A 13,841-nucleotide genomic window follows, 5' to 3' on the forward strand; every position below is an offset into this window, starting at 1 on the left:
ATCTACAGCAATAGACAAAAGGCAGCCAACAAATATTTCAAGAAAATTCCGCAACTTCACCAATAGAAACCTGTGAATATTCGTAGTTCTTCTGTGTCTAGCCTGCGTAGCTCCGCACTTGCTCTGTCTACTTGACAGCGCACCTCCGCACCTGATTTGTCTGCTGAACTGTGCACCTCCGCACCTACACCGTTTACTGGACTGCGGATCTCCGCACCTGATCCATCTGCTGGACTGCGCACCTCCGCACCTGCGGCTTCTGCTGGACTGCGCACCTCCGCACCTACGCCTTCTACTAGACTGCGTACCTCCACACCTGCTCCTTCTACTGGACTGCGTACCTCCGCACCTGATCTTGTCGCTGAGCTGCGTACCACCGCACCTGCGCTGTGGATCGCCTGCGGACCTCCGAATAGAGCCAAATTATCAGTCCTCCAATGTGCCACAGACTATCAGATCCACAGATCTGATCATGTGCCAAAGAGATCACGACCCCTCAATTGATTTGTCTTCTCATGCTCAGGTTCAACTCCAACCGATTACAATTATTTCAGATCTTGTTCCTCTTAAGATATTCAACACATAAGTGCTTAGCCAATTGATCTCCTTTCCTTTTTATAGGCAAGCCCTTACTCAAACCATGGATCAAAACCATAGAAAGCCAATACAAGGGACCCAAAAACCGGGGTTCAATATTTTAGATGCAATACCATGGACCAAAACCATAGGATCAAACATGTCGGACTAGATACCATGGACCAATCATAAAAATTCCCACGTGCGCGCGCTTCTCTGCATGAAAGTGAGTGAATTTGACGTCCGCACCTTTTGTTCAGAGGACCTGCGGGTATGTTCGCACTTCTTGTTTGGGGCACCTACGGGTCCGTAGCTTTTGCTAGGCTCACCTACGGGTATCTCATTTTCTATTATTTTGAGAGCCTGAACAGAGATTTGCCACTTGAGTGAGTTGCCATCAAGGAAAACACCTGTGCCATAGCGCCAAACCTGAGTCATAATGCCAATAGTGTTGTCCTGAACTTGGTTGGCTCTTTCACCCAACTCTTCAAGATATATCTAGAGTTTTTGTTTTGCATGTGCTGAGGGGTTTCTCCATTGTGATCACCCGCTGTGGTAAATGACACATCTCCTGATAGTCCTTCGCCTTGAAGGTAGCAAGCTCTATCTCGCTAACACTGCTCAACATCATCTTCTCAGGATTAGTGTGAGAGACAATCCAATATATCATGTTTGCTCATGGAAACGCGGGATACCTGCATGCAATCCGGTACAAGCCAAACTTGTGGATGTTGACATAGACCCTGTGGTCTTCCAGATATTCCTCGAATCTGCCTCAAAATGTATCGTTGATGTCCTGCCATTTCAACTTGATGTATTTGTCTATGACCAGCTTGGTGTCTTCGTAAACAAGAAAGCCCATAGACACTTGTTCAACTAGATCTTCAATTTCACTTCCAACGATGTCCTTTGACCCTACTCTCTTGGAGGCCATTGTACTTGTATTACTAAGAGACGAACGAACACCTTCTATACCTGGAGACATAGAAACACTCATGGCAAGCAATTTGTTAGTTAAAAACCAAAACAGATTTGAGGACTAACATGCAACATACCTGGGTGACTGGCAATAAAGATTGCACAATTTTCACTAAAGGGCCGGGAGACTGACTGGAAAAACTGCGCAAGCCATAGTTCAAGCTGTCAGGAGGCTGATTGACTACTGGAACGATGCAATGCACAGTCCAGACTGCCTACTGAGGGTTGAAACTGTGCAATGCACAACTTCAGTCAGCAAGAACATGCATGCCCAAAAACTGCATTGAGCAATTTTCTAGGTCAACAAGGCACTGCCTCCCAGAGTTATACAATACAAGTGTGGAGGTCAGTGTTGGCCAGGATTGCGCAATTTCTACTCGAGTAAGGCAAGGTTTGGGCCAAGGCAGTCTAGACCCACTGATGGGTGACTGAAAACATGAAGATGTTTGAATGCATGGTGAGACTGGATGTAAGAAAGAGTGAATGATCATGCATGCGAACTATAAATGCAAGATTCAAAAAATGGGAAAACATGCATGTGTGTGAAACAAGTCACCGCAACTACGACTGTTAGTGCAAAAACAATGTCATGCATGTGACAACAGTGAGATGCAAACAAAAACTGAAACGATGCTTCTACAAGCTAATATACATTAAAATGACAACAAACTTTCAACAAAACCAAGCAACAACGTTCGTAGAAAACGAAATACGCAAAGCGACAAAAAAGTAGCAAATAACATGAAAAGCAGACTTACCCATAAAAAGATGAGTTGAATGTCTCAAAGACTCCTAGATGTGCTGTGGGATGTCAGAGCTCCAAGATCGATGTGAGGAATGAGCTCTGCAACGTTGAATAAATAAGTTTGAGGCTTATGACACGCATGCCACAAATCTGGGAAAAAGCGACACTTGGAGGGAAGTTTCTAAAACAATCTTTAGATGTAACCTCCAGCTGCTAAAAATAGATCCCTAAAATTTAGGGATGCTTTTTGCATGTTGCTTTTGCTATTTCGGGAAAATCAACCCATGCATGCAAATCAGGATTGTTCAGTCCCAGAGGGAACTGATCAACCTGAAGGCACATGCAGCAGTCTGCAAGTCTGGGAGAGGGATTTGCACAGTTTCTGGGCTGAGCAAGGTTGGTTGTCCCTCAGGCATTGCGCAATTTATGGGGTCACCAGGTCACTGCCTCCCAGAATTGTGCAATTTTTGGGGTCAGCAGGTCATTGCCTCCCAAAATTGTGCAATTTTTGGGTTGAATCCCAGTGATTGGCTAGATTGCGCAGTTTTTTGAGGGAGGGTTGCCTAGCTAGATTGCGCAATTCTGGAGCCCAGTAGGCAGCCCAACAAGATTGCACAATTTCTGGAGGGAAGGCTGGTTCCCCTCCAAAATTGTGTAACTTTCTGAGTGAACATCTCAGTGAGAAATTTTCCTAATTTCGGAATGACAGCCTGTGATGGGAAACAAGCAAGTCGACATGAACAGGCTGGCAAGCCTTTGAAACTTAGCTGAAGCCAATATACTTGTGTTAAAATTGGCAATTAGGGCCAAACTCCATGTGGGACAGAGTATTTATGGTAGCTGATATTTTTATTAGATCCCTCTCGTCGAGAGGTGTAGGATTGATCCAAAGATCATCCGATTCCAATAAGTATTTATGGAGATATGAATTTATTTTGATTATGGATTTATCATCTAGCCAACCAGCAACTTGAGTAGGCTCAGAAGCCTAAAAGACATGCCTATTCATCACCTACGTTTTAGTATAAATTGAAGAGGACTTGAGGTCATTTAGAATACACATTCTTCATGTGCTCTCCTCTCCACGTCTTGGGTTTTTGGAGAAGGAGAGACACTAATGAAGGATGCCCTAAGATGATGCCCTAATTTACACGTTGGAAATGGAGACACTTAGCCACAGTAAAGGAAGACATTGAAACGCTGGACAGTCAATACGCTGGGCAGTCATGGTGATATACCACATAGGTCATATGATATATGGGCGCAACAATCATGAGACGCAATGATGTATGGAACACAATCATCATACTATATTGAAACGCTCGATAGGCAATATGCTAGACATTCCTGGTGATATACCAAGCTGGTCATATGATATATGGGCGCAACAATCATGGGACACAATGTTGTATGGAACATAGTCATCATACGCTGTATGGAACACATTCACCTAGACATAGTCATATGTATATACGCTTCATGATGTATGGAACGATCATATATATTATGAGAGCAGTCATATAATATATAATCTACTTCAGCCATAACTGTAGTCCATCATGGTTATAAAGAACGCCGATCATATAGACAGTGATAAGCAAATAATGGGACCATGTGGAGGATAGTGCTAGGCTACAAGCCATAGCAAGCAGCTAAGGCTGATATATAGAAGGATAGTAAAGGCAACATGATGATATGAGCATTGAACAACAAAATGATGTAAGAGATCATGGGCTGCATAGGACAACAGCATGATGATGATGCATATTAGTATGGGCAACATTATAAAGAGCAACATGATAAGATCATGGACATGGGCAGCATGATGATAATCATGATTAGTGGAGCATGGTGTCATATGTAGTGGTGCAGCAAGTAGACCTAGATGCAGCACTATGATAGGTGAAGCCGTCACCTTGGAGAATCAATGGAAGTAGAATGTCTTCAACTGATCTCATCGTTATACGAAATGATCTATGCTAGATCTAGATAAGTCAAAGTGTTGACTTCTATTGTAAATATACTATCTCTCTCTCTCTTTCTCTACTGAACTTTGAAGAACATAAAAGAAGAATTGATCAAGGGTTTCCCCACACATTGTGGGGTTTGTCCCTGGCTAGCGCCACATCATGTGTCCTCTTGTCTTGGCATGTATTTTGCGATTTATACTTATGTTCTATTTGTAGTTTACTTTAATGCTGATGTGATTGCTAATCTTGAAAAGATATTGGAAAATTAAAATAAATTGCCCTAGCATAGAACATACCTAAAATTAACAACTTGACAGTGCAAGACATGGTGCTAAGGATGGTTGGTAGGGAGGCTCCAAAATGAAGCTAACACAAAATTTTGGAGGGTGGTTATGGCCGCTACAACACTACCCAAAGAGATCACTTCCCACTGGCTCAACCACAGATTCGCCTAACACCGAGAGTGTTGAGAAAATTGAACTCGCGACCTCTCAGTAGCAATGTTGCTTTAACGACAAGGACTCGACTAGTTGAACTAATCCCCAGGGCTTATATATATATATATATATATATATATATATATATATATATATATGATCATCTCTAAGGTTTTAACTTCAAACATGATTGCTTTTGAAACTTCAATTCATTCTCATCCTCACGACCATACTTCCCATTTCTATTTCTATTTACTAATTAGTAATGTCTACATCCTCCTCCACCGCTGCCTCTACCTTTGCCTCCACCACCTCCACCATAGCTCAACTATATGATGTATTCATCAACCATTAGAGTATTGATGTCAAAGAAACCTTCACTAGGTGTCTCTACCATTTTTGGGTAGTGGGTAGCAATCATTTTCTGTTTCACCTATGGGTTTATTCCCTCGGAGAATTTGCGACCAACTACCACCAAAATGATGTCAAGCTGAACCAAATATAAAAGCAACAATAACAGATTGTCTTTGGATTTCTGAATTTTTGAAAAGCAAGAAGACACAATTGTTTCTCTCGACAACTTTTTTGGGATTTCAAAATTTAATTATCTTGTGCTTAATTTGAAAACATAGAATGGATGAAAGATTATTCACATAGACCTTGTTTAACGAGACAATGATTTCACCCGGAAAGAAAAAATTTCGTTGGAATCCAATGGTTTTTTTTCAAGAAATCCAATCATGAGAATGTTTGAATTATTTTTTTAACAGTGGAAATAGGTTAACACCTTTAAAAACCCCTAAGGCAAAACTGTGAAACTTATCAACTATAACCCAAATTTTATCAAAATCATCCAAAATTTTCCATTCTTTAATTTTATCAAAATCATCCAAAATTTTTCATTATTTTCTAAGTGAAAATATCAACTCCTTAAACTACTTTATTCACATGTATACTATTTCAACATGAACATAGCATTATGTATAGTGCTTACTATCACTTACAATAGCATAACATACATGAATACCAAACGGACGCAGGTTGGGAAAAGGTGGGAGGTGAACATATACACTGGGTTGTCCGGGTGATTTGCCTATCAAATATATTTAAAAGATTTGCAATACTGTAAAGATGAGTCCTTCGAAATGTGAAAACAGGGGAAATATATTTGACATTGATCAAATTTGAGTTTGTTTTGAAATTCCAATTCGAGTTTGTTTTGAAATTCCAATTCTTCGTCTGGGTGATTTTCCTATCAAATATATTTAAAAGATTTGCAATACTGTAAAGATGAGTCTTTCGAAATGTCAAAACGGGTGAAATATATGTGACACTCATCAAATTTGAGTTTGTTTTGAAATTCCAATTCTAACTAAGCAGACTAGTACGCAAATCGAGGTGAAAATCCAAATTCCAGTGTCTTAGTCGTTGAAAGCAGACGAGTACGCAAATCGAGGTGGCCAAAAATTCCTATTGAAAATCCAAATTCCAGTATAAACGGGTGAAATATATGTGACACTCATCAAATTTGAGTTTGTTTTGAAATTCCAATTCTAACAACTGTGTGACCTGCATGCGTGTCCGCTCGAAACGATGAACCTTTTTAGCAGCGGCTTCTCCGTGCAGGGAAATTATCAAGGAATTTAGACTTCTGTGATCCATAACGTTTGTTTAGAAACTTTTTGGCGAAATCACATAATTGATCATTTGTCGACGCGTTTCGTCCTGACGATGAACCACACTAGTTGGTTCGAAACGCGTCGACAAATGATCAATTATGTGATTTCGCCAAAAAGTTTCTAAACAAAGGTTATGGATCACAGAAGTCTAAATTCCTTGATTCCAATTCTAACTAAGCAGACTAGTACGCAAATCGAGGTGGCCAAAATTCCTATTGAAAATCCAAATTCCAGTGTCTTAGTCGTTGAAAGCAAACGTGTACGCAAATCGAGGTGGCCAAAAATTCCTATTGAAAATCCAAATTCCAGTATATTATGATATTGGGAAACTAACGAAATCAAAGACACAGCGAAGCCAGGCCCCACGAGACCGAACGAAGCGACAGAGATGCAGTGTGTGCATAACCGCCCATTAACCACGGTGAAGGGCTTGTTCTAAGGTTAGATGCATATATGCACATGAGACGATTCAGGCTTTTCGAAACCCCTGTTTCATTTTCATCCCTTGAAATTTGTGTCGACCATCCCTTCCAATTCCTATTTACCAATTGGCAAACCGCTGCATCCTCCACAGTTGCCACCACATCTAACACTGCAATGGGTTCATCTTGTTGCATCCTTGCCTCAGACTCCGACTCCACCTCCACTGCACCATCCTCCCCAACGATTGCCTCCCCCTCCACGGCGGAAGTGGGTGCATCCTGCTGCAACGATCCATGCGCCTCCGCCAACGCCGCATCCTCCTCCACCGCTGCCTCGGCCTCCAGCGCCGCAGTGGGTGCATACTGTTCCACCTATCCATGCGCCTCCACTGCTGCATCCGCCTCCACCGCGGAAGTGGGTGCATCCTACTCCACCGATCCATGCGACTCCATTGCTGTACTGGGTGCATCCGCCTCCAGCGCCGCATCGTCCACATCCAGCTCCAACTATCCATACGCCTCCACTGCTGCATCCGCCTCCACTGCAGCATCCTCTACCGCTGCCTCCGCCTCCACCGCTGCCTCCGCCTCCACCGCGGAAGTGGGTTCATTCGCCTCCCCTACAGCATCCTCTATCGCTGCCTACGCCACCACCGCGGAAGTGGGTGCATACTATTCCACCGATCCATGCGCCTCCACTGCTGTACTGGGTGCATCCACTTCGAGCGCCGCATCCTCCTCCACCGCTGCCTCCGCCTCCAGCGCCGCGGTGGGAGCATCCAGCTCCACCGATCCATGCGACTCCACCGCCGCAATGGGTGCATCCGCCTCCACCGTTGCCTCCGCCTCCACCGCTTCTCAGTCGTACCACGTTTTCATCAACCATAGAGGTGATGATGTCAAGAAAACCTTCGCCAGGTCTCTCTACCTTCGTCTTCACGACAAAGGTTTGAGGGCATTTCTGGATCAACCTGAAATGCAACCCGGATACAGTTTCGTTGATCAAATAGAACATGCTATTAAAACTGCCACCGTCCATGTGGCGATCTTCTCTCCTAATTACGCTGAATCACGTTGGTGCTTAGATGAACTCGTATGGATGTTGCAGTCAAATACTCCTATTGTCCCTGTGTTTTACCGTGTCACGCCTGCTGACCTTCGGTGGACGAAGGGAAAGTATGCTGAAAACCTAAAACAACTGGCAGAGAAGACAAATGATAATGGGACGCCGCGACATGACTCCAACACCATTGAAAATTGGAGAAAAGCACTTTCTAGGGTTTCATACAATCACGGTTTCGAGTTGGAGGTGCGCAATGGGTGAGAACTCAGCCTTCACTTTCTCGATATGGCAGTATTTTATTTTTGATAAATAGACATAAACGTTTATCTCACTAGTTTTATTTATTTTCTTGTCAATAACCAGTGAGGAGTTGGAGCTGGAGCTGCTAGACAAGGTAGTTGAATGTTTGTCGAAAATGGTGAAAAAACCAGACCTGTACGTGTCGGAATATCCAACAGGTTTGGATGACAAGATGTCAGACTTTGAGAATACAGTCCTGTTGCAGCAACCGCAAAGCGGAAAACCTCAGATCGTGGGGATCACAGGGTTAGGTGGAGTAGGAAAATCAACGTTAGCAAAACAGTTCTTCAATAGGAAGAAATCAGATTATCCTAAATCCTGCTTTTTATCTGACATCAAAGATGGGTCTTTAACTTTGCTGCAGACACAACTTTTGAAGGATTTGGCTCGAATCGATAAGCCAATATACAGTGTTGATGAAGGTAAAGGGATGCTCATTGAGCATCTCAAATCTTCTAAAGCTTTAATAGTTTTAGATGACGTAGACCATGAGGATCAGGTCAGAGCATTTTTGCCCCTTGAAGCCCTTGATTTCCTTGCTGGGAGTTTAATATTGATTACATCTAGAAATAAGGATGTTCTCATAAGAGCAAGAGTGGCAATACCATCAATTTATATGTTGACTGGGCTTAACACAGAATACTCGCGAGAGCTCTTCTGCTCCCATGCCTTCAACCAAGCCTATCCGCCTCAAGTGTTTCAAGATCTTACAGATAGGTTTGTAGAATATTGTAATGGATTGCCCTTATCATTGAAAGTGATAGGGGCACATCTTTATGGAAAAGAAGAGAGATCAGAGTGGGAAGACGAACTGGGGAGTCTTCCCAGTGAGGTAAAGGGAAGCCTTAAAATTAGTTACGATGCCCTCGATCCCCAGGAACAACAGATATTCCTAGACATCGCATGTTTTCTCAGTGGACAAAACAGAGATACAGCCATAAACATATGGAATGCATCAGGCTGGAAAGGAAGGCGGGGTTTTCAAAAGCTACAGGATAGATGTCTCGTGGAAGTGGACAGTTCGAATTTGATCCATATGCATGACCATCTGCGAGATTTGGGAAGAGAAATCGGGGAGAAAACGTCGCCTTTTCGTCTTTGGCGTTGGACAGAGGACGTTATTGATTATTTATCACACCAACCATCTGTAAGTGTTCAGTAAATAAATCATTTATAGATTAATTGTTTAATTCATAAAAGTTTGGATCGGTTTTTAGTTCATGGTACTTTCCAAAAATAACCATCGTTTTAATTCATCGTCTTTTTTGACGATCGTTTTTCAAAAAGGGTCAGCTAATGGTGCGGGGACTTAAGATGGATCGAAGTGATTATAATAAATATAGTGATGATGTCTTGGGCCGTATTGGCACGATGAGGTTGCGAATTATTGATACTGAATATGATGTTATGGAGCGCATTTTGGGGATGGTGAAGTCGCCAGATATGGAACGCATCTTATGGTTGCGTTGGAGAAAGTGTCCATACTCTTCTTTGCCTTCCTGGGTGTCCGTGAAAAATTTAAGGCATCTAGATGTGTCTGAGAGCGATCTCAGTACATTGTGGCAAACTGAAAACCAATCACAGGTAATTAGAAATTTGTTGTGTTATCTTGGTATGTGTAGGCGATATTAATATCGTGCCACAACGTCTCAATAGATATCGAACGTCTTTTTTGGAGATTGAACCGCCAACGGTTTTCTAATATCTTTCTTGTCGTTGAACCTTGAATATTTGCAGGTACCTTTGCAGCTGGCAGAATTTTTGGAGGAGTTGATAACATACAGTTGTGTGAAAATGGAGAGCATATCTGGGTTGGAGCATACACTGAAGCTTCGGCTGCTAAATGTCAGAAGGTGTTGTGAGCTGGAAGACCTAAGTATGGAAACGTTGACCTCTTTGGAGAAGTTTAACGCATCTCGTTGTGTGAAGCTGAAGGGCATAAGGGGATTGGAGCAGTGTACAAAGCTTCGGGAGCTCCATGTTGGTATGTGCTCAGAGCTCGAAGAGCTGCCGAGGATGGAAACGTTGACCTCTTTGGAGAAGTTTAACGCATCTCGTTGTGTGAAGCTGAAGGGCATAAGGGGGTTGGAGCAGTGTACAAAGCTTCGGGAGCTCCATGTTGGTCTGTGCTCAGAGCTCGAAGAGCTGCCGAGGATGGAAACGTTGACCTCTTTGGAGAAGTTTAACGCATTTCGTTGTGTGAAGCTGAAGGGCATAAGGGGGTTGGAGCAGTGTACAAAGCTTCGGGAGCTCCATGTTGGTCTGTGCTCAGAGCTCGAAGAGCTGCCGAGGATGGAAACGTTGACCTCTTTGGAGAAGTTTTACACATATCGTTGTGTGAAGCTGAAGGGCATAAGGGGGTTGGAGCAGTGTACAAAGCTTCGGCATATCAATGTTGGTGGGTGCTCAGAGCTCGAAGAGCTGCCGAGGATGGAAACGTTGGCCTCTTTGGAGCAGTTTTACGCATTTGAATGTGTGAAGGTGAAGGGCATAAGGGGGTTGGAGCAGTGTACAAAGCTTCAGGATATCAATGTTGGTGGGTGCTCAGAGCTCGAAGAGCTGCCGAGGATGGAAACGTTGACCTCTTTGGAGATGTTTAACGCATCTCGTTGTGTGAAGCTGAAGGGCATAAGGGGGTTGGAGCAGTGTACAAAGCTTCGGGAGCTCCATGTTGGTCTGTGCTCAGAGCTCGAAGAGCTGCCGAGGATGGAAACGTTGACCTCTTTGGAGAAGTTTAACGCATTTCATTGTGTGAAGCTGAAGGGCATAAGGGGGTTGGAGCAGTGTACAAAGCTTCGGAAGCTCCATGTTGGTGGGTGCTCACAGCTCGAAGAGCTGCCGAGGATGGAAACATTGACCTCTTTGGAGGACTTTCGCGCAGCCTTCTGTGTGAAGCTGAAGCGTATAAGTAGGTTGGAGCAGTGTACAAGGCTTAGAGTGCTAGATGTTTCTTGGTGCTTAGAGCTAGAAGAAGCGGAAGGTGTTGAACAGTGTACGTGGTTGGATGAGCTCAATGTCTCTCGATGTCCCAAATTACGGTGTCTGTTGTGGGAGTAAGAGGGGGACGAGCTTCGCTGACGACTAAAGGTTACGTGAAAAGGCAAGCAAGAAGAAGCCGGAAAAGCGAAGCAAGCAGAAGCCGTTTCTGCAATGAGAAGGAAGATTTATCATTGTAAGGGGTAGTCATAATACTGGAAATTATATATGGCGTTGTTATTAATTGTTATTTCATAGAACGAAGCTTTTCTATTTACATGATAATCTTAATATTTATCTAAATGAAAATAAACCAAAGCAACTCCACCATGTCAAAGCCGGGGTATATATGAATAATGTGTATGATGCGTTTGATAATTAGTTAAATCAAGTATGCATACAGTATACCAGCCCAACTACATGAATCAGTTTACCCTCTGCTCACTTAGCTTCACTTTCCTGTAGCAACACCTATAGATGAGATAACAGATCTAATGCTCTTGTTTCTGATAGAATTGCTCCATGACCCGTTGTAGATGTTTGCATAGAGAAGACACTCATCCCAGAGTACACTTACATTTATTTGGGAGGAGCCATCAATGTCGTGACGAAAGACGTCATGGAGAATTTAAATCTTCAAAGGATGTCAAGGCAAAACTCCATTGTTCTTCAAATGGTTGACAAGTCCGCTATTAAGCCGAAAGGGATCCTAGAAGATGTGCTTTGATTATCAAAAAGAATCCTAGATGTGCTTTGATTATCAAAATTCCTCCAGAAGTGCCAAGCTGAGCTCATGACTACATAAGATGAACGACTCAAAATAACATATGAAATTCTCAATAGTATGAAAATAATCAAATTACAAGCATGGGAAGAAAAATTCAAAGAGTTCATAGAAAATCTTTGAGTTGTCGAGCTCAAATTGTTGTTTTCTGCACAGGTTAATAGAACACATGGCACCATACTCTACTGGATGTCACCCATCATTACTGCATCTATGGTTTTTGCAGGGTGTGCTATCATAGGTGATCCACTGTTAACTGCCATGTCCATATTTACAGTCTTGCAATATTCCATGTCATGCAAGAGCCAGTGAGAATGCTAGCTGACGTTTTGGCTATATTAATTCAAGTTAAAGTCTTCCTAGATCGTCTGGACAAGTTATTACAAGATGCTGAGCTGAGACAAGATGTTGTGAGGAAAGCACTCGCTGGATCCAGTATATCATCGAAATTCTTCAAGGTATATTTAGTTGGGACTGGGAGTCTTCACTGCAAAAACTAACATTGAAGGGAATAAATTTGCAAATTAAAAGAGGGAGAAAAGGTGGCAATTTGTGGCTTAGTGTGATCAGTGAAATCTGCTCGGCTATATACAATTGTTGGAGAAATCCCAAAAAATTCAGGAGATGTAAGTTGAACATAAACTATTCTTGAGCAGCACTAACCATTTAATAGTTCAACAAAATTTTAGATGCAGTTTCTTTGCTTTCTATAGTTTGTTTTGTAGCACATATATTTATATAGAAATTCTTCCATAAACTTTTTGATTGCACTGCGTGCAGGTTCAAGTATATGGTAGTGTTGCCTACTTGGCACAAACAGCTTGGATTCAGAGTGGGACTGTCAAAGATAACATATTCTATGGGAAACCAATGGACAAAATTCAGTACATGAAGGCAATAAAAGATTGTACATTAGACCAGGATATAGAGAGCTTTGCTCATGGAGACATAACAGAGGCTGGGGAGAGAGAATTGAATATGGGTGGAGGACAAAAATAGAGGATTCAGTTGGCCGATGATCCCTTTAGTGAAGTCGATGCTCATACAACTTCAACTCTATTTATTGTGACAAATCATTTTGTTTTGTGAGAGTGTTGAACACTATGTGTCAACGATCTATAGCGGTACACTTTTTTTCCGTAGAAGGGATAGCGTCAGATCGATGTGTTCGTGCTGTTCAACTATCATCATCAGCTTGACTTCCAAGATGTTATATAAACCCTTTCTGCATGTGTATAATGTAAATAATATCAGCAGATCCGTGTCATGTATGTAACGGCATAGGTAAACTTATTTTTCTAGTGACAATCTCGATTTTGGGAGGTTTTTTGTCTCACCAATCCATTCGGCAGAGTTTTTTTTTAGTCTTACCCCAAAGCTGGAATGGATTTTTGTCGCTAGAATCTTACTTGAATCCTAGTGTTCTAGATCGAGTCTATGTAAAAGTAATTTGGGAATAATCTTAACTATTTGGTTAGGTTATTTTATTACAAATAGCTTGGTTTGCTAGATTATGTCTGTGTCGCAGAATTTTCCTGCATAATAAAGAAAGACTTTGGGGTTAAATTTTGCTGGTGTTACTCTTCATGGAAATACTATAAGATGTATTGTTTTTATGCATAAATATTTTTAACTATTGATGATAGCTTTTGAAGAGTGATTTGAATACAAGTATCTTGGTCGGTCTCTTACAAATAGAAGAGTCAAATACAAAAATCTCTTACAACCACTTCTCTCCATTTGATATTTTCTAACTCCATTTCCTTAATAGCTTTAAATCCTTATTAATCCATATCTATTAAGAAACTATAGATGGAGATTATACTAGCTCGGAGCCATATTATTCCAGATCTATTGGGTACTTAGAGATATCCATTTTTCTTGGCACTCCTTGTAGTTCGAAATGATAGA

The 13,841-nt window shown here is 42.0% G+C and overlaps 1 protein-coding gene and 1 long non-coding RNA gene across 2 annotated transcripts; both read left to right on the plus strand.

The window, feature by feature from the left end:
• The first annotated feature begins 8,208 nt into the window (after window positions 1–8,208).
• LOC149213274 (disease resistance protein Roq1-like) lies at window positions 8,209–11,227 on the plus strand. The gene is made up of 3 exons (XM_089388954.1): window positions 8,209–9,317; window positions 9,458–9,754; window positions 9,908–11,227. The coding sequence occupies exons 1-3, from the start codon at window positions 8,286–8,288 to the stop codon at window positions 11,225–11,227; spliced, it is 2,649 nt and encodes an 882-aa protein (XP_089245080.1). The 5' UTR covers window positions 8,209–8,285.
• Window positions 11,228–11,614: 387 nt separating this feature from the next.
• LOC149213275 (uncharacterized) lies at window positions 11,615–12,942 on the plus strand. Its single transcript, XR_016250320.1, has 2 exons — window positions 11,615–12,556; window positions 12,711–12,942. It is a non-coding gene; the product is annotated as an uncharacterized LOC149213275 (long non-coding RNA).
• Window positions 12,943–13,841: the final 899 nt, after the last annotated feature.

This window comes from Pinus tabuliformis, chromosome 1_1, assembly GCF_031772625.1.
Source record: "Pinus tabuliformis cultivar Carrire ecotype Pingquan chromosome 1_1, CPIR1, whole genome shotgun sequence".
Classification (NCBI taxonomy): Eukaryota; Viridiplantae; Streptophyta; class Pinopsida; order Pinales; family Pinaceae; genus Pinus; species Pinus tabuliformis.